Source organism: Homalodisca vitripennis, chromosome 4, assembly GCF_021130785.1.
Source record: "Homalodisca vitripennis isolate AUS2020 chromosome 4, UT_GWSS_2.1, whole genome shotgun sequence".
Taxonomy (NCBI): domain Eukaryota; kingdom Metazoa; phylum Arthropoda; class Insecta; order Hemiptera; family Cicadellidae; genus Homalodisca; species Homalodisca vitripennis.
In genome coordinates, this window is record NC_060210.1 from 174168944 (window position 1) to 174192716 (window position 23773).

Consider the following 23773-nt stretch of genomic DNA (forward strand, 5'->3'; position numbering starts at 1 on the left):
ACTGCATCATTTAATGAAACCAGTACAAATACAAACCATTTTACATTATTGGATTCATTAACGTTTATGACAACAGTGAATGTAACATTATTAAAAGAATCTATGTTATAACGTATTAATAATGCTATTAGTATTATGGCTATAACCCCACAAAGGCAAGAAAACTTAGATTAGAAAATGTACAATAACTGTTTTCTTGAAAATACAAAATTTTAACTCAAAACAAAACAATCTTGTGAATTGTGTGTTAAATTTTTAATGTGATCTCATTGCGGATTTCAGAGGAATAACAGTTTAAAGTTGATTACATGCTGAAAATAAATCAATTCTGTAGTTTTCTATTCCAATTGTAAAAAAATGACGCTTCAAATACAAATGTGAAACCTATGTAAAACTAGCACACCTATTACAGCTTCCCTTTTTCAGTTCCAACTATTGCATTGGCAAGAATATTTACGTTTGTGCCGACCTGTTCTCAAAAATCGCTAAAATCTGTAGTATTCATTAGAATAAATCACCGATTTCGCATTCTAACTCCTCCCGTCACAACTGCACCACGCCTTAACCTCGTAAGTTCAAATATGGATATTATCAAGTCTTATTACAGTGGTTGTACTGCGGTGAGTGCCACTATAGATGTAAATTTGGCGCGTAATCTATCAGTAGCCGCGAACACGATAGCCAGCTGCGCCGACCTCTAAGTCATAGCTTTAACAATGGGAGCCTCCTACTATCTGGAATTCTACTGGACAGGTTCTGATAGGACGATTCCTGCCTAGGTTAGCAAGCGGAGAGCGGAAGTTGTGTCGGAGTCGTTGTGCGGCTATCGTGTGGAGTAGACCAGGTAGAAGTGTACGCGTATGTAGATCGTCTAGTCTTAAGTGTAATAGTTAGGGAACTTTCGGAGCCATACCTAAATTATTAGTTTATCTTTTCCTCATCAAAGCTGGTTAGGTTTGGATAGGGGAAATCTAGTGGCGGATCCACGGTTTAATTATTAGACCTCTGGAAAGGTGCCCTCTTCCGGTCGCGACGACACGAGGTCACAGTACTAATGACTGAACATTTTCAATTTTCAGTCCATATTTTAATTCTCGGTATAGGGTGTTTGAAAAGTATGGGTACGGCTTAATATTTTAAAAACCATAGGAGATAACATCTATAAACTTTGCACAGTGTCGTATGGCTATGTAAACTATTTTCCCTTGCTATTACCATGACATGCCAACCATGGGGGGACGGCCCACAGAGGAAAACATGGAAATCTTAAATTGAAGCATGGGTCGAGTGATACCTCACTTGAAAGAGCTCACTTAGTAGAGTTGAATTCCGCAAACCGCATCTCAAAAGGTTTATCCAATCAGAAATGGCGGGTTGTTTTAGGTACACATTGTGAAGTACATTATGCGCTGCAATTTCTGACTGGATCGTCGTATTCTGATGATGTAGGCGGCGTTTCACTCTACTAACCAATGTGTTTTCACTGACTTTTTTTTAATTAGCAAATTATGTCATAAATTTATAACACAATAAATAAAACACAATAAATACAGATGTGTACCTAAAACAACCCGCCATTTCTGATTGGATAAACCTTTTGAGATGCGGTTTTGCGGAATTCAACTCTACTAAGTGAGCTCTTTCAAGTGAGGTATCACTCGACCCATGCTTCAATTTAAGATTTCCATGTTTTCCTCTGTGGGCCGTCCCCCCATGGTTGGCATGTCATGGTAATAGCAAGGGAAAATAGTTTACATAGCCATACGACACTGTGCAAAGTTTATAGATGTTATCTCCTATGGTTTTTAAAATATTAAGCCGTACCCATACTTTTCAAACACCCTGTATAATACGAAGAGTGTTGAGTTCACATGAGTGATATCGGGAATTGGTTATAAATCCATACAAGAACGCCATTGTGTGAGTACCTATGTGACTCATGTGGAACCCTAATACTATTTTTATGTTGAAACACTTTTCAATACTCATGACTAGAATTTGTGTTGAAAAATGATGTGGTGAAAAGTATATAGGTCAACGATTACAATGAAAATACTTAATTAGGAAATTTGTTAGCTATTTTAAATGCATAAAAATAAAATTTTTTATAACTAATCAAAACATTTAAGCTGTTTTAACTTAATGTTTGGAAGATTTCAAAGCTTGTCTTTATAGTAACGTTTCTTGTAAAAGAGCTATTATAAATTAATTTTAAAATTACCATTTATAGTAAACAAAAATCACCACTTTATTAATCCTAACACCACTATTAATGTATATTATGTCATGTACTCGTATATTGTTTGTGACTAATACAGAATTTCATTCAATAAAACTTTAAATTTTGTTACCAGTAATCACAGAATGGTCTGATATTAATCACGTAAATGGGCTGGAACCTTTGTATTCTCCTATGCTGGATTTTTTTACGTTTCTACAGCTATAATTGTATCTTGTTTGGATAGTTTTTCATTACTGAGTTTTATGGTGCTCATTATCCCCTTGTAAACAATATAATAACAAATATTTTCTATTTTTTAAATAAAAGCATACTTAAAATGAGGCTCACTTGCAATACTTGGTACCAAATTAAATTTAGTAAATGCAATACATAATTCCAAGTAGGTTGATAAGTTGTTGACACTTTACTCAGTGAACACTAATTTTACAACAGGTAAACTTTGTTTTAAATTTGCAGCCTCAATATTTTTATTCCAAAAATTACAAATATTGCATTTTTTGTTAATTAGGTGTTAGTAGTTGTTTTCTGGTTATAAAGTTATAAACATTTAATTAAATTTAAATAAACTATCTGTGATTATCTATTTAACTCATTTAATATCATTATGTTATTTTTAGTGTTTTTTTACAACTCATCAAATTTCCAACAAATTAATAAGGTATTACTCGTACTAAAAGTTTAGTGGTTTTCATGTATGATTAAGATTTACCATGAAACTTCGAAAATTATTTGTAATGTCCCATTTCATTTCAAAATGTATTTGCATTTTTAAACATCAGCCTCCCGATAGTGGCAGAGATTTTGTGATGTAATGAATGGGTAGTGCAGTTTTTTACCAGTTGATTGGTTATGAAGATCTAACCAAAAATCCTATTGAATTTAAATGTAGGATCTGATTGGAATTCTCATTCTATTTTATATTTTGACTCTTCTCTGTTCATGATTGGGGGTTTTCTCAAATTTTCACTATCAGTTTATTAATGTTTGAAATAGTGTATAGTGAAGAAGTTTTACCTAAGGTTAAACTACTCTTCATATTTCAAACCTCAGCATTCAATATTTATGAACCGTGATATGTACCAAACATGAGTATTATCAAGGTTTCACAAGTACTTGCAATTTGTTATGAAATATGTAAAAAAGTTGTCTTGAGCATATCTATATAACTCATGTGGAACCAAAAATGGTAATTTTAATACTTTGACAACTCTGAATGAGTTCTTATTAAAAGTATCACGGCTTTTTCACAGATTTCTGTGATCAACTATGAAATTTTTAAACCCATTTCTTAGCGAGTTCCTAGGAGGAAGAACAAATACACTGTACAAAATCCCTACTTCGTAGATTACAGTTAATTATATTTGGCTTTATATCTGTAGATAGCATGAAAGTAGATGAAAATAACAGTAAAATCTTTGTGTTTTTATATGCCCATTATTTTGGAAAAACATCATTCCCCACCCCCCCCCCCCCCCACCCCCCCCCCCCCCCACCCCCCCCCCCCCCCACCCCCCCCCCCCCCCACCCCCCCCCCCCCCCACCCCCCCCCCCCCCCAAACACCAAATGTATCTATTTGGTTTTTAGGAGTGTTTGCAGCCAGATCATTGAAGTACAGTAGTCATAGGACATATTTAAGGCTACGTAAGCATTTTATGCTTAGTTTTTTCGGCTATGTTGCCTTTTACAAAGAGCTGTAGTCTCTAATGTAGTTTGAGAAGTCATGAGTTAAAAGTATATAAACAGCACTGGGGCCTAGTATTCGAAGCCTTGAGGAATCCCTTGAGTTCATACTAGGAAGGCACTTTGATCTGACGGGCTGAGTTACCACAGCTTGTTTGCATGCTTTATATCTCAACTAATTGTGAGCGTCCTTCAGGATATAACTTCTTTAGTTATTATCTAATTGTCCCAGACAGTCAAAGGCCTTACTATAGTAGAGTAGTATTGCTAAGGGGAACTTGTCATCAATTTAATCAATAATATACTCAGGGCAATTAGGGCTGAGGTTACTGATCTTTATTCTAGAAATTGCATGCTGATTGTTGGGAAACAAGATTTAATTGATGTAAGTAGCACAAAAGTCTCCTCAAAACAACATTTTTCATTATTTAGAAAAAGTTGGAAGGTTAGAAATAAGTGGCTTTCTATTTTCAGCGGGAGTACCACTTTTTTTTAATTTTGGGAAAACTTTAGGCAGTTTTTCATAGCAGAACGGGAAAACACCACTTTTAAAGGATTTGTTCATTACTGCTGGCTAGTAGGGGAGCAAAGACAGTTTCACAGTGCCTAGCCAGTTTTGATGATTATATCATCGAGTCTGCATGATTTCTTGTTCTTTGAATTGAAGATGATTTCTTTGACTTCTTGAGGACTTGTATGTGTAAAAGTTCAATGTGTTTTGTTATGATTCCTGATTTGGTCATGGTAAGTCTTGAGGTGTCATGTAGCCGTCCTGCACTGTGTTTTTATCAGCAATGCTGCAGAACTAGGTTTTTAATTTTTTCAACAAATTTTCTATGGGTTATTTAGCTCGCTTTCTACTGTAACCAGTTGAGGCTGCTGTTTTGCTTTCTTCCCCCCTTAGATGCTTTTTCAGTGTTCATAACATCCCAAATATCTTTTGATATGTTATTTGCCTGACGGATATACTGAATATTAGCCTCTTTTCTTATCTCTTTGAGTCTGAGGTTATAAAGATTCTTCTTGTGAGTCATAATTGATTTCTTTTCATGTTGTCCAATCATTTCAAATGTGTTTAAGGGTTTGAGGAAAATCTTCCTTAAGCTTTTTTGCCCTTTCATCAATGTATTCAGAAATATGTTTTTCTGTTTTTTTTTCTGGTTTTTCGTGATGGGGCATGCAGCATTAATTTCAATTGTAATTGCTCTATTAATTTATTGTAACCATCATCTGGTGAATGCATTGTATGCATCAGATCAGATATGTTCTGAAAGCGTTTGCTCGAATAGAGCCATTGTATGTGCATTTATGTGCCTTTTAAATTGACAGGAAATTTGCTTATGATCAGCTGAAACTTCCACTGTGCAGAGTTGTGCCTTGTGATCAGATAAGCCATTGTCGAGAACGTCTACTTTAATTCTATCAGGAGAAAGGTTTGTACAAATGCAATCAATAGACCTTACAGTATCTTGAGTGACTGGTTGCAGGTATAGACAACCGTTGAATATCATGTAGAGCAAGAATGTCTTCTAGTCTGTAATTTTCATTTTTATCTTTTATATTGAATGTTAATGTCCCCAATAAGAAGAATCTAGCTTTTATGAGGCTTGATGTTTTCCAGTACACCAGAGATGATTTGTAAACCTTGAAGGAGATTAGCCTGTGGTGGTCGATATACCCGAATTATGTAAAGTTGGGACTTATTGATTATGAAATTTCCTACAGCTACTTCACAGAGGATTTCTTCACATTTGTCTTGAATGATTTGTTGGTCACTGTCTAAAACTAGATATTCTTTCAGAAATACAGCAATGTCCCCATAGTCATGAGTTTCTCTACATAAATCAGCAACAAGACTATCCAGGAAAATCTGTGTTTTTTGAGATTTTCACTTTTTAAACTGTGCTCTAATAACACTAGTATATTTGGAGAAATTTGATGTAGAAGATGGTTTAGTTTGTCTCTCTTATTGACTAGCTTTCTTACGTTTTGGTGGAGTACAGTGAGATGGGTTGACTTTAAAGATTTGAGTGCATTTTTAGTTGTGTTTTTGGCCCCATCATGGCTGTATTTCTTTGTTGTTTTACTGTTCTTTCCGTGTTAATGTAAATTTTGGAGGCTTATCATACTGGTTTGTCCCTGTCCTTTGCCGTTTGAAAAATGTTTAAAAACAATGTTAAAAAAAGGCAGTATATTTTGGCAGTTGTTCATTAGAGAAATCTGCTGTGTTTCTATTTTGTCGAGATCGTTGATTTGAACGTTTTTATTTCCTAAAATTAAATTGAAAGTTTTTCTCAGATGAAGGGATGGTGGTATTGCTTCCAATCCATCTGAGTATTTGTGTATGACGGGGTATATAAAATCACTGAATTGTTGATAGATGAAGGAATAGAATTATTTTTTGATAAAAGGACTGGAGGAAGGTTTTGAGTGTTTGCTGTATTGTGTCCTGGCTTTCTACAGGAAGCAGAAGAAACAGTAGTGTAAATAAGGTTTTTTTTGGCAGGGTTTGTCTGTTTCCCTTGTAGTCACAGGTGATGATAAATGGTTCTGGTCCATTGTCGATTCTTGATGTAGAATTTCTGCCATTTGGTTTTTCTGTGGTAATGAGAGATCCTTTATTTCAGGTGGATGTTGAAAGTGATAAGTCAGGTCTTGACTCTTGCACATGTTCATTAATCTTATCCACTTACTCAGTGTATCATCCACCACAATCACCAACTGTGGGGAATAACTGTTGGAGTTGGTGGTGCTCCCAAAGTATTACAGGCAGTTGCTAGCCTACATATAACCCACTTTGACTGGAGATACCCTCCCTCATTATCTCAACAGAAGACGGCCCCAACCCCCAACCTTACCCATCCAGAATATTCTGTCGCTCCGGAAACAGTGCAAAGGTCCTTTTAGAACTAAGTGCAATTTTTAAGCATTTTGTCCTAAAAAGTCCTTTTACAAATTAAAGGTTTCCATTCCAAATACAGTTTAGAGCTGACCTGTTTTGTATTGGATATGTCATTACATTGTAAGTAAACCTCAAATCGTTCAATTTACGATGCCCAAATCTCTTCAGTACTCTCAAAATTACTAGTCAAGGACATAGCTACAGTATATTATTTTGCTAGGTTATGAAAAGCTAAAAAAAAATCCATTGAGGGGTTAAAAAGAATTTTTAACGTACCAACACATATGGCCAATACACATTACGCTAAATGAATACAAATATTACATCTATAACCTAAAGAGTACACCATTTTTATTTTCTAGTTATAGTACTGGTTTAACTGTCATCAAACCCTATTAAATTTCTTTTAATTCATTGTTCTTTCAATTATTTAACATTATATTGGTTAAATATAGGTTTTTAATTATATTATTGTATTAATATGTAATTTTTTTATGGCATGTAATTTTTTGTAAGGAAAACCTTTTTCTGGTACAAAATATAGTACTTTTTGAGTTAAAAAATATTTTATGCATTCCTTAGTAAATCTTCTGATACATTCCTCACATTTCATTTAAATAATGTAGGGATAAATACAACTCATTAATTTTATCTAGTACCATTATAAATCTGTTATAACAAACTTTTATTTTAAATTGGACTAGGAGTATCAAGGGCTTAAAATAATGACATTTTAATTAGGAAAATAATTATTAATTTTCAGACATAGTTAACAAGACACTTTTAAAAAATTTTGTCTCAGAAGAGTGTTATATGATATGTGTGTCAGAATTTATATTTCTTGTTGTGTGTATTCTTATTGAGAGGCAAGTTGTAAATTAATACATTTAAAATCATCCAGCTGAATAGTGTAGGGCAGTTTCCCCATTATTCTCAGTAAATTAACATACAGGGTGTGTTCTATAAAAGAAAATTATTCTCAACAAACCATGAGATTGTGTGACAGAGCTTCATCAGTTCGGTGTTGGAAAGATTCAGTAGTTCTTGATTGGATTGGCCTGTAAAATAAAAAAATAAAAGTAAGAATATTTGTCTTATATTTATAAGCCTAATGAGTTATAACTGTTGGTCCAAATTTTGACTTATTAAGGAAACAGTGACTACTTAAAATCCAAAACCATAATTCATCAAGTCAAGTGAAAATCTCTCACACACACACACATATAGACAATATGCATTAATGACATATTCTTTGGAGAACAGTACATTGAGTCAATAGTCATTAGATTCATAAAAATAAACATGTTTAAATTGTCAACAAAATTCCTTTTCTGTGTAGTAAGGATTATCTTGTAGCCATAGATTTAGCTTTCTCTTGAATGTCTTGACTGGTTCTTGTTTGAGATGGTCTGGTAGGCGGTTGAAATATGCAGCTCCCTTGTATGAGGGTTTCCTTCCAAACAGGCTGAGATGGTGAGTTGGTAGTGTGAAGTCTGCAGCATGACGAGTATTGTGCTGGTGCATGTCTCTATACCTGAACTGTGCTGTATTAACAGCATGTAGAATCACTTCTTGAACGTGAAGTGATACTACTGTGAGGATCTTTAGCTCTTTTAAAAGCGTCTCGACAGCTTTCTCGTGGGGCGATATTTGCAAGGCATCTGATTGCTCTTTTTTTGTTGTACCAGAATCCTCTCTAGATTGGTATTACTTGTGCCTCCCCAGATTGCAATACCATACCTCATATGTGATTCAAATAAGGCAAAGTATGCTGTTTTTGCTGCTTCCAAGCCACTTATTTGTTTTAGTCTCCTAATGACATAAGTGCATGATGAGAGCTTTTTGCAGAGGCCGTCTATGTGCGCTGTGCAGGACAGGGTAGAATCTATTGTTATTCCGAGGTACTTTGTGCTGTTTTTTGACTCTATATCTGGTAGTGTTATGTTAGTGTTGTTTTTGTTTCTGGTAGTAAAGGTTAGCTGGACTGTTTTCTTTTCATTAAGAACCAGTTCGTTTGTTGTGCAGTACTGATTGGTAATGTTGAGGGCGGTGTTAGTGTTTCAGGTGAGTGTTTCAAGTGATCTATGTGCCAGTGTGATGGCTGTATCGTCGGCGTACATTACTGTATGGCAGGAGTCTTGTAGCCAGCTTGGGAGGTAATTTGAAAAGGTACAGTATGGGGCCCAGGACAGAGCCTTACGGAACTCCTCTACGTACACTGATGAGTTCTGATTTCATCTTCTGTTTGATGTTGTTATTTGTGTACTGTATCTCGACAAGCTGCCTCCTGTCACGTAGGTGGCTGTGAAACCATTTTTCCGTTGTCCCTGTCACACCTAGAGCTCTTAATTTGGAAAGTAGTCTGTTATGATTGAGACAGTTGAAGGCCTTGCTAAAGTCTAGGAATAGGCTTGTTACTTTGTTTCCTCTTCTAGTTCGTCAATTATATGATCTTGTGGATTGTATCAGGGCAGTGGCAAGTTGACCTTCCTTTTAGGAATCCATGCTGTTGGCTTGTGAGCAGTTTGTTTTGCTGTAGGTGAAGGAAAAGTTTTTCCAGAACTACTTTTTCTATTATTTTTGAGAAAGTCGAGATGAGGGAGATTGGCCTATAGCTATCTGTGCTGGTGGTTTCGCCTTTTTTGTATTTCGATACACTTTTGCAGTTTTCAGTAGATCAGGGGAAAATTCCTTGTTGGAGTGATTTATTTGTGATATCTGTCAGGGGGATTGTTATCTCTTCTTTGCAGATCTTGGTTAGTTAGTTTTTGCTGATATCTCGTCAATGCCTAAAGAAGTCTTTAGTTTGAGTGATATATATATATATATATATATATATAAAATCAATGTAATTTATGTATGTATAATATATATTATAATATATACACACACACACACACGCACGCACGTACACACGCACACACACACACACACACACACACACACACACACACACACACACACACAAAACTGTTTACAATTAATTGTTGTTGTAAAATAATAAGTTTCGTTATTTCTGAGAGGGATCAGAGTTTTGGGTTAGTAAAGTTAAAATCAAAAAGCTCATCAGTTTATTTTTTACATTAACCTAAGTTGCAAACTCAAGCCATCTTTGAACGGCTGTCATTTTTGACTCGGTTATCCGTTTGAGGTCGGGTTTTGCGGCTCTGTACTCTACTAATAAAGAAGACCTTTTATTTTATATGCATATCAACTATGCTTACATTTAAGATTTTCTTCTGACTCCTGGCGGGCCGCCCCCCCTGAAGAAGTAGCGGATCACTGAATATGTGATAAAATAGATTTTTACGTCCAGTAACTTTTGTGTAAGGTTTTGTAGCTCTATTTTAAATATTTTGAAAAATATTTAACCGACCAGGGACTTTTTGGACCCAAAACTCTAGCCATCTTTGAACGGCTTCCATTTTTGACTCGGTTATCCGTTTGAGGTCGGGTTTGCGGCTCTGTACTCTACTAATAAAGAAGACCTTTTATTTTATATGCATATCAACCACTATGCTTACATTTAAGATTTTCTTCTGACTCCTGGCAGGCCGCCCCCCTGAAGAAGTAGCGGATCACTGAAATATGTGATAAAATTGATTTTTATGTCCAGTAACTTTGTGTACGGTTTTGTAGCTCTATTTTAAATATTTTGAAAAATATTTAACTGACCCGGGACTTTTTGGACACCCTGTATATTAATCTAATAATAAAAATCAAGAAAAAAATATTTTTTTAAAATCTACTTTTTAATGACGCTAGGCTTATCCTTAACTAAAACAAAATTTTATCATAACATTAACAAAAATATCAAAACAAAATAGTTAAGTTTAAATCTCAAATCAAGACCTAAGATAAATCAATTATTGTGGTGTCTACTCTTGGATCACAAACTAATAGAACTCGAGTAACAGGAATTACATTAAAATTTAGCTTGTTGATTTCTACATATAAAACTGTTTACTAATAATAACTTCCATGATATATCAATGACAATGAGAAAATACTGTGTTTTTGGCACTTTTCGTCCAAACTTCAACTTTGAAAATTCATAACTCGGAAACTTGTGATTCAATAATAATTAAATAATTATGTAAGATATATGCAAGAGTATTGTAATTGAGTATGTAATGTTTTAGAATCTTAGAATAGTATGGGGATAAAGTTGTTATCAAAAGATACCACATTAACTTTTATTCTTGACTGGGTGATCCTCAAAATTCAGCAATGGTCATGTCATAGAGCTCTTAGTCATTGAGCATCTAATTTTGTAAAACACTATTAAAAATGTTAAAATTTTTAACACAGACTAAATTAACACGTTTTTTTAATTTACTGCAACTGGCAACTGCTTGTTTTAATGCACAAAAAATTGTCACACTGCCCAGGGCAGTGTTGCCTCGTACTAAAAACTAACCTCACTTTTTGTATTTTGAACTAAATTGAATTATATGTGCAGTGTTGTGTATTTTGTAAATTAAAATAGTTATAAGGTTTGAATTTATATATTTGATTATAAATGATTTCAAAGCTCCAACATTGATTGATTTCTGAAATAAAATGCTCTTGGGGGGACTGGATCCGTTCGTCCTCTCCGTGCGCCCCTGGGTCTGAGTATATGCTATTTGACTTACATGTACTTTTAAAACCAATTAGAAATAATGACAAAACTTTAACTTAAATATTAAAAGTGAACTAATAGGATTTAGAAAAAAACCAATGAAAATTGTAGATTATAACATATCTGCCAAGAAATCTTATAAAACCAACAATGTATTATAAAAACTCTTTTGCAAAGTTTGCTAGTTTATTATTAGTGAATATAACTGTAATACAATAATATTTTCTCACATTGTATGCTTTGTTTTATGACTTTCAGTTTCAATATGGTAACTAACAATTTATTGATTCTTCACCAGAAGCAACCAGGTTTGAACAAGGCTTATGTTTTTAGGTATATAAGCATCTTCTTTCTCTTACATGTTATTAAAAAAAATTCCCCATGTATGTATGTATGTATATGTTTAAACATTGCATAATTATTAGTCTGCATATTTACAGCTGAACAAAGTATATTTTAACTGTCATTTGGTCGAATTAACCAATACCATAAGAAACTAACCATTTCCATTTAAAACATTTTCTAAACTTCCAATAAAATTAATATTCAATGACTTTGAATGGAATTAATGGGCATGTTCCTACTTTAACCCACAAGCAGAGCCCAACTTCAAATAACTTTTCAATTAGAATTTCTCTCATAATGCTGTTTTTAAAAACGGCAAATTTTAAAGATAATAGAATCTGTTTTATTGCTTTACTCACTGTTGATTTTTCAGAGCATCCTGCAGTTGACGTATGAGTATATTTTTCTTATTTATTAGATCATGATGACGCTGAATCACACCATTGAAGTGGCTGATCAGTTTCTCTAATGTTACTAGTTTACCATCTACCTGAAACCAATAAATTTCTATATCTATCATATAAATATCTTACTATTAAAATGATTAGGATAAGTGAAACATTAAGAATAAAACATTATTGAGTATTTGAGCTAATAGTAACTTTTATCATTATTCATAAATAAAGAAATGTTTAAGGAAAACACATGAACAGCTAAAAAAAACGGTACCTTCAGTTTATACCTACTAACATTAATGGCAATGGCTGGCAACATCATATACAAATTTATATCATGTTAAGAGCGTGTTGTACAGTTTGAAATTGCAACTCTATTAGAATAAGTGTTATGGTAAATTTGTGATGTGGGCTAAATTGTTAACGTAGTTGTGTTTAACTGAATTATGCCAAATTTTGTTTTTTGGTAATTCAATAGTATACTATAGATAAACCACCTGCAAAGAATCCTGCACAGAAGCAAATATCTGAGCAGCAACACGCAGGAGGGGCCCCCCTCCAGTGGTGAGGAGTGGGACAAGCTCGTCTTGTTTTATCAGCTGTGTGGATCAATCATGTCTTGCTCACGCCATTTTGTCTACACTGCAGCTACTTATCTATTCTATAAGTACATTGTATTTTTGTGTGTAGGCATATATAAGCGTTAAATATGAATTGAACAGACTAATGTAGCCATAGACATATCCAGAGAGCTTGTGGTTTGGTGTGAGGTTAGCCGCTAAGTGGTAGTGGCCAGGTAGGAGAGAGAGCAAGCGTGCGAGTGCCGAGCAGTGGTGGGGATACTGGAAGAGGGTGGCATCACAGTGGCGGAGGGGTATTTACCCCATTCTGCGTGAACTAAAATCGCCCAGTGTTTCTGTAAGCCGTTTACCATGTAATTGGCAATATTTTATTGATGAAGAATGTGATTAAATATACTTGACATAATATTTCTATGACAGAATATTTTCATAAGAGATATATATTTTTCTCTTTTAAGTATATGTATGAAAAATATGTTATTAAATATTTTACAGTCATATAATACATGTTATTTTTGTTTGTTTACTAAGCATTAACCTACTCAATATTGCAAACATTACTATTTCTAAAAACGTTGAATAGACTTTATATTTTTATGAGCTTTGTCAAATACCTCAAACACTGTGTCTGGTTTCCAAGACTGATCAACTCGCAGCTGAGAGGTAGGTGTCCTGGGCCTCTTAAGTTTGATGTACAAGGCTTCAATTTCCTCATCTTTATTCCTAAGATCGTGGCGGGCTTGGTTTAGCTCCATCCGAAGAACGTTGTTCTCTGCAGCCAACCGCTGCAGATCATTTTGTAATTTTGCATTTCTTGCAGCATCTAGTTGTAAATGGCTCCTTAACAAGTCTTCATGGCTCTTCAACATGAACAAAACACATTTTACATTTTAATGAACTAAATTACTTTTATGCATTGTTGAATCTTTATAGTTCTAATGTCCATTCTTACATATCCTAGCGCCATCTTGAAACCATTATTAAATCTATTAATACCAACTGTTGTATTTAAAATGTTATATTAAAACACTATAATAACACTTGCAATCCAAATATTGCATAATATTGTCTGGATACTATATTATTATATTATATTATTTGGCTTCATCAACAAACAGTTTATTTCACACAAGATTTCATGATTTCACAAATTAAACATATAATTATAATACATTTTTCATTACTTCGTATTATAATTAGTCCAGGAGAAATAGCAGTTAAAAATGGTTCAAATAAATAAATGTTTCTTACAGCAAACTAATGGCACAATTTAGTCAAATACATCATAAATAAATAAAAAAAAAACCCATTGCCTAACCAAAATCGTCTATTAGGGGGTATTGGGAGGGGAGGTTTTTAGGGAGTTAGTGGTTGAAAATGGGATTTTTGCAATTTGTGAGTAAACAATGGCATCCTATTGAAAACAGTCAAATGTAAAAGTTGTTGGGGAAATAAAAAAATCTACAACTTATTGTAGTAATCATTTTTGCCCTAACCTACGCAAATAAAATCTGTCCAAAAAAAATTCAAAAGACCCGGATTTTTTTTTTGTTTTTTAATTTTTTTCTTTTTACAAAAAATGGTTTGAATTGAGCTGAAAGATTTGATCAAATTATATTTGTTGCTATTCTAAAAAATTACTGTATTTTTTCATATCAAGTAAATATTCAGCCGGTTAGTAAAATTTTCACTTAAAAAAAAATTTTGTTAGATTTTCAATCACCATTTTGAAAACATTTTTTTTAATCAAAAAAGATTCTCTGACGGCTCAATTATTTTCGTTTATTTTTTTCTATTTTGAAGAAATGAAATAAAAAAATATGTAGTTTAATTGAAAAAAACTGCCAGAAAATTGAAAATAAACAAAATATTGACATTTTTCATTATATCAATTGTTATTAATTTACGTGGAGAAAAAATTTGTTAATTATTTATTTAAAATTATAATTTTTGTAATGTTGAAGGGAATTTTTGACTTATTTTGAAAAAGTTTAGAAACATTGGTTGAATGTGAAAGTTGGAGTAAAGGGTATATATATAGTATCAGGTATATAATAAGTGTCCTTGAAGCAAAAAGGGCCGGGGGGGGGTCAATCCTATTCTTCTATTATACGGGTTTTCAGTATGTTTATTAAAAAGCAATAAATAAGCGAGTCTGCTTTGTCCGTTCAGTCAAGTTATATTGGAGTAGTGTTTTCGTGAAATAAGCCTCGTGATTAGCAATTTACAATGTATTTTGTTCATAATAAAAATAACAAATCATAAGTAAAACTTTAAAATTTTTGCGAAAACAAAAATTTTATACGAGGGCTGTTTTTTTTTTATCAACTTACCGATCCGATGCCGCTAGATGGCCTGGGGCGAGCGGTATCGGCCAGCAAATGCGCGGGCAGTCGACTCTGCGCACCTTCTCCCACTACAACCTCACTCAATTTCAGACAGGCCGGACGCCATTTCCAATTTATCTAGCGACACATAAACATGGCTACCATGATTAGAATCTCCCGCCAAGTGATGAGTTGAGAAAGTGTCATTCGTTTCTTGCAAGCTGAAGGGTTATCTGGCAGCAGAAAATTCACCGTAGAATGAGAACGAGTATTACGGTGTGAAATGCTTTAATGGAGTTGACAGTGCAGTGCGTGATTGGTGTAGGAAATTTTAAAGGGGACATGGGACGAGTTGACATTTCATGATGAAGGGGGGCCGAGGACGAAAGTCGGTCGCTAACGAAGAAGCCCTCGTTGGATCGAGTTGTCAAAGTGTAAGAAGCAATTCGAAGGTTTACGATTACGGGAGCTATCCAAATCAGTTCTCCTGAGATTTCAAGGGTCAGCCCTATACTCTATCGTAACTGCACAAAGTGTATGGCTAAAAAAAACTTATGTGCGCGATGGGTGCCTGAAAAGATGTTGTCTGATGACCACCAAAAGCCCGGCGGAAAATTGGCGTCGAGCAACGTCTTTTCTGAACCGCTATGAAGATGATTGGCGAAAGATTTTTTGATCCAAAATCGTTGGACAGGAGATGAGGACATGGGTTCTTGTACGGCACCCCAGAAACGAAAACAGCAGTCCCAAAGCAATGGATGCATTCAAACTCTCCAAACAAACCCAAAAAAATTCAACAAAAAAACTTTCAACAAACAAAAAGATTATGGCCACAGGTGTTTTGGGAATCAAACAGGTGTTTATTGTTTTACTTGTTGAGTTTTATAGCGCAAGGTACAACAATTCAATGCGGAAAGGGATTACTGCGGTACGTTACAACGTTTGCGGAGAGCTTATCCAGAACAAAAGGGAGAGGGGAATGCTCACATCGGGAGTAGTTGCTCATTCTTGTCAACGCCCGTCCTCACAGTGACTTGCTTTGACAAAGCGGTCTTCTTTGACGGTTTTAAAATGGGATGTTTTTGACCATCCGGCGTATAGTCTCTGACCTTGTAGAGCCGAGTGAATATCACCTTTTCCTCGGAACTGAAGAAGATGCTAGGAGGGCAGCAGTGCTTCGAAACAGACGGACGCGCTGCGAGACGCCGTGAAGACCCATCTCAAATCCACTGGCCTGGTCATCGTGATTTGTCTGTTATTACGGGTGCGGCAAACTTCTATGAAGAAGGTATTAAGAAGCTTGTTACCCAGGTATGAAAAAAACGCCTCAATTTTAAATGGCGATTATGTTGAAAAGTAACTAATAATGTACCTAACTTTTGATAAGAAATTTATTTAATATTACTCTCCCTTAGTTTTATTTTTATATCACATCGGAATAGTTGAAAAAATAAAACCAGCCAACGTACAGAATTATTCAAAAAAATTATTAAAACATTAATTACATGATCATAAAACTTTCTCTTCCTGTACATACAATTATTACGCATGCTATTTATCTAGTAATTTTTTACGTATTTTTTCAGCTATACTAATTTTATCGTGCTTTCTGGCATTTTATAGATTCATGTAAATGGTGAGTGGAAAAAGGGTACCTTTCTTGTATGATTTGTAAAAGCCCGCGATGGAAGATTTGGTTTGGAAAATAAATAAGTCGATGAGAGTAGATACTCTTATTTCGTCAAGTAAAACAACGCAATGATCAGCGGTACAAAACATTTCAGAAATTGGACTGAAGCACACATTCATTGATGTTGGTGTCGATCGGCATACAATAGACCTCGGATCAATTGTTTACGAGCTTCCAAAAGAACAAACAGAAAAAAAAATCTATTGGGAAGAAAGGAGATTATGAAAGAAAGCATGTGATTTTGATTTTGGAGCATCATTGTGTTTTTTGTGAAGAACCTTTTAAACCAAAAATAGAGCCTAATTTCGCGGTATATGCAGAAGGTTGATGAGAACTAAAGAAAAATTTAATCAAACTTTAAAGGGAGAGATGTTTCAGAATCATTGGCTAATAAAAGTCTAGTTAGGTTATTTAGACTGAAATTTTCTCAAAGAATCAGATGAAGTTCAAGCTTATTATCATAAAATTGTGCATCGTCATCATTTTTATGATGGGACAAGCTCAAACATCTTGTAGAAATTACATCGAGTGTAGATTCTAAAGCACTTGTTATAAACAAAAGACACATCAAACAAATAGAAGGCCTTTTGTAGTGTTTTTTAGTATGTTGGATATTCTTAAATGTGTGACATCAATGTGATTCCGTTATTTATTTTGACAGTCCTATGTTCAAACAACTGGTAAAACCAAAATGAATTATAAAATAATTTTAGGTTTCCTTATGAAAGAATAACTACTAGACTATGAAATTTCAGATAATATTTTAACAGATTTCGTGTACTTTTGATCATCTTGAAATGTATAGTTTAATACATGTCTCGAAAGTTCTAGTGCGGGGCTCAATAGCATTTTCCACACTCAGCTTCGCTTCACCCGTAAATGCCATATCACCTTGCAATAGGTCACTTTTGAACTATTAACGAAATGTAATATTACCAAGAAAATATTTGTAAGATTAAATTCTATCATAAAATTAATATTATACATCCAAATACAAACATATCATACATTTTAAATAATTCATTTGAATTTATAATTATATAGACTTTAAAACATCAAATATTATATGTTTAATAAATCAAATTAGAAGTTTTTTAATGTTCACTGACACAGCTTACAAGAGCTGATTATAAATTACAATCCAGCATTTTGTATATCATTGTAAAGTCAGAATATTATTTATTTTCTAAATTTGACCATTGACATATTTCTTGTGTGGGCTATTAGCTTTTACTTCTAGTTGAAAGATATACTTTACACAGCATCTGACTATTAATTAATTAATGATTCATTATTTACCCTTGGAGTGTAAGTGTGTAGGTTCCTTCCACCTTGACTTGGTGTTGAAATGTTGTCTGAAAAGAATTATGAATCCATTATCAAGATGGAATATCAAGCAGTGTAATGGTTCACATTCAATTAAACATTAACATTACATTGTACATTGTTTAACCTAGATGTAAGAAAAATATTAATTTACAAAAAATCATGTATTGAGAAATTTTTTTAACTGAATATAAAAATTAATTTAATGTTGGTTTTCTTTACTCTATGAATTAGATTTACACAAACAGTAAATTTTTAGTTATGTTCCACAAATTTACTGTCCTGATAAGCTATGATGATTTTAATATGGATCAGGAATAAGGGAAACATAGAATCAAGATGTACTCACTTTAAATTGCAGCCCACAACTAGGCAAGAGGTTCTAAAATTCATTAAAACCAAAACATTCTGCAGTATATGACAATATCTCTGCAAACCTATTAAAATCTGAGTATTAAACTTAAAGCAAAGAAGGTTTGGCTAACCTCTAGTATACATCACTATCAAATAATTCTTGTCTAATGTTTTCCCAACCACCCTTGAATTTATCAATATCTATACAAAATTCAAGAGGTTTGTATATATATATATATATATATATATATATATATATATATATATATATATATATATTATATACACAAGCTAGGCGGCCAATGCTTTGAAACTGACGATGAAGTGAAAACTGCCATGGAGTGATGGTTACATTCGTTGGTGGGAACCTTCTATGAAGAGAGTATAGACAAATCACCCGCTACGACAAGTGTTTTGAACATCAAAAAATCGGTGGAAACTATGTTTAAAAATAGTTTAAGGTTTGGGCTTTCATATAGAAATAAAATTGTGTGAAAAAATTGTTTTACTTGTTTTTTTTTTGTAACGGTACTTACTTTCTGAACACGCCTAGTAATATAGTACACCTTTCAAAAGTGCATTAATATGACTACAAAAAATAAAAAAACTAACTTTGACTGAAGGTTGATAAAAACTAGAGGATCCTTTGACCCAAACTCTTTCTATTCCATACCCTCCCGCAGTTTATCAGAACTCAAATACTTCTAAAATTAGAGATTCAGCCTGAATTAAAAAAATTAAGGGTCTTGTATGAGTATGAGCTATTTTGTATTTTACCATTTTTTTCTCAAATTATTTTACAAGAAATAAACAACACTGAACACTTTTTTTAAAATTTACTCATACACCCCTATACTATGAGATCTCTGGAGTATAATTAAACCTTGACTACATTTTGTTATCAGAAATGCATCCACCCAAGAGCGCTAAAATATTATAAATATTAGTGGATTATAAATGACATAATCTGTTCTATAACTGATTAGCTTATTAAGCACTGAATAGCCATACCTTTCTCAACATTGAATTTATCCATTACATCAGAAAGGAATGTTTGTCTCAGTCATGAATGGTCCTGCAACATTAAAGATTATCAGGTAAAATATTCATTTTAGAGGTACAGATAATGTGTATGCTATAAAACTGTGTAAATTCAAAATTGAAGATTGAAGCTTTTATTATATAAAATAGGCTAGCCTGCCTAATTAACCCTTAACTGGTAACGTGGGGTGTACAAAACACCCACTACTCTAAATGTGGGAATATTTTGTTTCCTAGGTTGGCAGCAGTCGGGACGCTCCAAGTACCTTCCAGTGACCTTGCAGACATCCGATATTCAGTTGAGCCACTAAGTTCGCTGCACGTGTTTGTCCGTCATAACCTCAAAAACTGTTTGGGGTGTCGCTAACAACCCCACGTTACTAATTGTGTTCCAACTTTTTGCTGGACGGATTATTCTATTTTTATTGAAGTAAGTGTAAATCCTGTGCATAATAGTTAAAATATATGAATTAAATTACTGTTAATTTTGCATGATAACGAACCTAACCTTTACAATCGGTTTAACTTAATCTAATCCTACATAAATAGTATTTATATTTATAGCTTCTGATTTATGTTGCAGTATGGATTCAAGAAGATGCCAAAGAATACAAAGGCTCCTTCAAGAGGTTGAAGATGCGAGTGAGTCAGCTGCTTCTTCAACAAATGAAGATTCTGAAGAGGATGAGGTTGAACTTTCTGACCATCTTTCAGAATCTGAGCAATCTGGAGATGAAGAACCGGTGGTTGTTACCAACGACGACCCAACATACACTGGCAAGGATAATCTTACTAAGTGGAGGAAAAATGCGTTGCCCAGAAATGTGAGGACACGGCAGCAAAACATTGTGACACATTTACCAGGAGTGCGGGCTGCAGGTAAAAACAGTAAAACTCCTAAGGAGTGTTTCTCATTATTTATAAATGACGATATCATTGAAAAAAATAGTAGTGTACACTAACATAAAAAATTGAAAAAGACTCAGAAAAAAATAAAAGCGACAGAAGTACTTATAAAACCAACGTTACAGAAAATTAAGGCATTTATTGGGCTACTAATCTCAGTGGATTAGTCAAATCTGGTCATCAAAACCTTGACGATCTTTGGAATGTTGACAGATTAGGGATTGATATTTTTCAAACCACTATGAATTTGAAGAGATTTAAATTTTTACTGAGATACATCAGGTTTGATGACATAAACACTCGGCCTGCTAGAAAGCAAGAGGATAAGCTAAGTGCATTCCGAGAAATTTTTGAAATGTTCAATAATAACTGTAAGAAATATTAGTGTTTCTGAATACTGTACTCTGGATGAGCAGCTTAGTCGGTTTTTCGAGGAGGCTGTTCATTTCGTTACTTATATTCCTAGCAAACCGGCCAAATATGGCTTAAAGGTGTACTCTCATTGGTAGATGCTAGAACATGGTACGTTCTGAACTCTGAGGTTTATGTGCCGAAACAACCCAATGGACCATTTCAGGTATCGAACAGTACAGTTGATGTATCAATGCGTTTGTCTCAACCCATTCATGGAACAGGAAGAAACCTAACTACCGACAATTGGTTCACCAGTGTTCCCTTGGCAGATTTATTGTTAACACAAAATGTAACATTAGTAGGGACTTAAAAAAAAAAACAAAAAGGAGTTACCTCCAGAACTTATTAGTAAAAATAGACCTTTGAAGTCTTCAATTTTTGCATATCAGAAAGATAAAACAATCGTTTCATACGTACCAAAAAGAAATAAGGTCGTTGTGCTTCTTTCAACCATGCACTTGGAAGATGACTCAATCGATGAAAGTACTGGAGACGACAACAAGCCCAATATAATAACCTTCTATAACATGACAAAAAGTGGGAGTAGACGTTGTTGATAAACTATGTACGACATACTCTACATCAAGAAAAAACTAACCGCTGGCCTTTAGTGCTTTTTTTTAGAATTTTAGACCTAGCAGGTGTAAATAGTTTGGTGTTATTCAATAGCAACGTACCTCAAAAATAAGCTGAGTCGTAAAAGCTTCCTAGAAGAGCTAGGATTAAGTTTTTGTGGACGACCAAGTGACGTTAAGAGCTACAACAAGCCGCTTGCCTAAAGCTATGCGGAAGAGAGCAGCAAAGAGAGCTAAGCTTGATGATGTACCTCCACCTGCTGCTCCCGTTTCTGGTCGAAAGGTAAGGTGCTCAGTTTGTCCCAGGATGAAGGATATGAAGGTTAAGACAACATGCTACAAATGTAATAAGCCTATGTGTAATACACACATGAAAAACCATCTGTGAGCCCTGCCTTGAACCTCCGGATAACTTTACAAAAGAATCCGACAGTTAAATTTTAATGTAAAATTTGGACTAAATATGGACTGAACTTAGTAATTATATCAAGTACTTTAGTATTTTTTTTATATTTTTACTATTGAATAAATATGTAATTTAAGAAAACCACATGTTTCGTATATGGTAGTTACACTTTCATGGGCGTTTATTGCTTGTATATACTAAAACTTACTAAAAAAATCCAAGTTTTTTGTAAAATTAGTATAAAAATTTGTTTAATGAAATATTAATTTTTTAAATACAAAACTACAGTCTTTTTATTGATCAACCTAACTGATCTAATAAAGAACTAACATAAAAAACGAGCTATTAGTAATAAAAAACCACAAAAAAATTGGGGGTGCTGAGACACCCCACGTTACCAATCATGTTACATTCACTCACGTTACCAGTTAAGGGTTAATAAGAGTTGTAGGAAGTATTAATGCATGATACTTGTATCAGCAACTTGTAACAAAAACTGTATTTTCTATGATTCTCACAATGTGTTAGAAAACAAAGGCCTCCTTGTTCACTTTATTGCATGATTTCTGATTCTCTAAAATTAAAAATTGTGATTTTAGTGTACACTGATATAATTTGTATGTCATAACTAGATTGACAATCTGATGTCCAACCAGATCTGGAAAAACACATAGTGTGAAGCTGCTACAAAGAAAAACTTTATCAGCTTGTCCTTGTAAAGGTTAATAATTCAGTACACAGTATCAGTCTTTGCATTTAATCTAAAAAAATCTTTATACGAGTATTTATAAGAAGGGTTTGCTTCGTTTCAGGGAACAGGTTATAAGTCTAAAATATGAATTTATATTTCTTACCTTATACCTTCTTTGAAGCCGTACATCGACCATACAATCATAATTGAATTTCCATTTGGAGAAATTCCTTGAAACAGGAACTGGTTCAAACTTTTCAAAATGTTTCCTGATAAAACAGGATACAGATAGAGTATCACCAAGCAAAGAAAAATTTTATAACAAGCAATTACAACCTATTTAGAGCAAATTTATTCCACACTTATTAATAAAATAATGAAATAAATTGACATACACTTCAAAACCTCAATTTTTGTGTTTTAACAGTATATTTTGGTACAAGCATGATTTTGAGACTGGTATTTACATGATGTGTCTGTTTTGTTAGTAAACAGTGTAAATCTTCTTGACACTAAAATTTAAATAGTGGTTATGTTTTGCCTAATGATCAGCTGTTTTTTTTTTACTTCTGTTACTCATTAATTTGCTAATAACAATTTGCATTCCATTCCACAAACAAATTAATCATCACTTTTACAATATTTGGAATGTCACATAAACATAAATAAAACTGTGATTTTGGAAAATGAACTTCCCCATTCTTTTCTATTACTAGTATTGTGTTGTTTTCTTTGCTTCTAGTAATATTTTATATAAATTACACTATTATTGAACATACAAAATGTGCTGACTGATGCAGTGAATATTTAAACTGTGAACTTAATACTAATTTACAATGATCAATAAGTCAGTAACTTATTATTTATAATAAATTACATAAAAAAGAAATACAAGGCTGCCTTTATACCCTAATACAAAAGAAATTAAATTAATTAAAGAAAATAATTTAAAGTCATTATTAGGAATAGATTATAGTTATCTTCTTGTTTATTGATAAGGATCACAAAACAAAGAAATTTTGTTTGTACTCTATGTTTATTTCATATTATTGTAGTAGAAAGCTTAGCTAGATATGGACATAGTACAGAATGTATGTTTTGTCCTCGGCTAGTCTTGCTGTCTGGACCAGGCCCAGTCCAGACAAAAGCAGTGCTAGTCATAGTACCTGATTCTGGTTGGCTGAGGGTTTATACTATAGTAACAATATAAAAATCCTATTAAGTATAAATATAAATTGACAAAAAAGTAGTCATTATTTACATTCTTTACAAT

At 33.5% G+C, this 23773-nt stretch overlaps 1 protein-coding gene across 1 annotated transcript; it reads right to left on the minus strand.

Moving 5' to 3' along the window:
* Positions 1–7752: 7752 nt before the first annotated feature.
* Positions 7753–23071, minus strand: LOC124361518. The gene is made up of 6 exons (XM_046815573.1): positions 22664–23071; positions 19479–19542; positions 18087–18142; positions 13385–13630; positions 12154–12284; positions 7753–7883 (listed from the first exon to the last, which is right to left on the minus strand). The coding sequence occupies exons 2-6, from the start codon at positions 19501–19503 to the stop codon at positions 7805–7807; spliced, it is 537 nt and encodes a 178-aa protein (XP_046671529.1). The 5' UTR covers positions 19504–19542; positions 22664–23071; the 3' UTR covers positions 7753–7804.
* Positions 23072–23773: the final 702 nt, after the last annotated feature.

Bases quoted from the DNA above. Each gene is read 5' to 3' on its own strand.
- LOC124361518 (XM_046815573.1), bottom strand. From the start codon at position 19,503: ATGGATAAATTCAATGTTGAGAAAG. The intron at 18,143-19,478 runs GTATGGCTATTC...AATTCTTTTCAG, and splicing joins TAAATTCAATGTTGAGAAAG to ACAACATTTCAACACCAAGT. The intron at 12,285-13,384 runs GTATTTGACAAA...TATTGGTTTCAG, and splicing joins AACCAGACACAGTGTTTGAG to GTAGATGGTAAACTAGTAAC.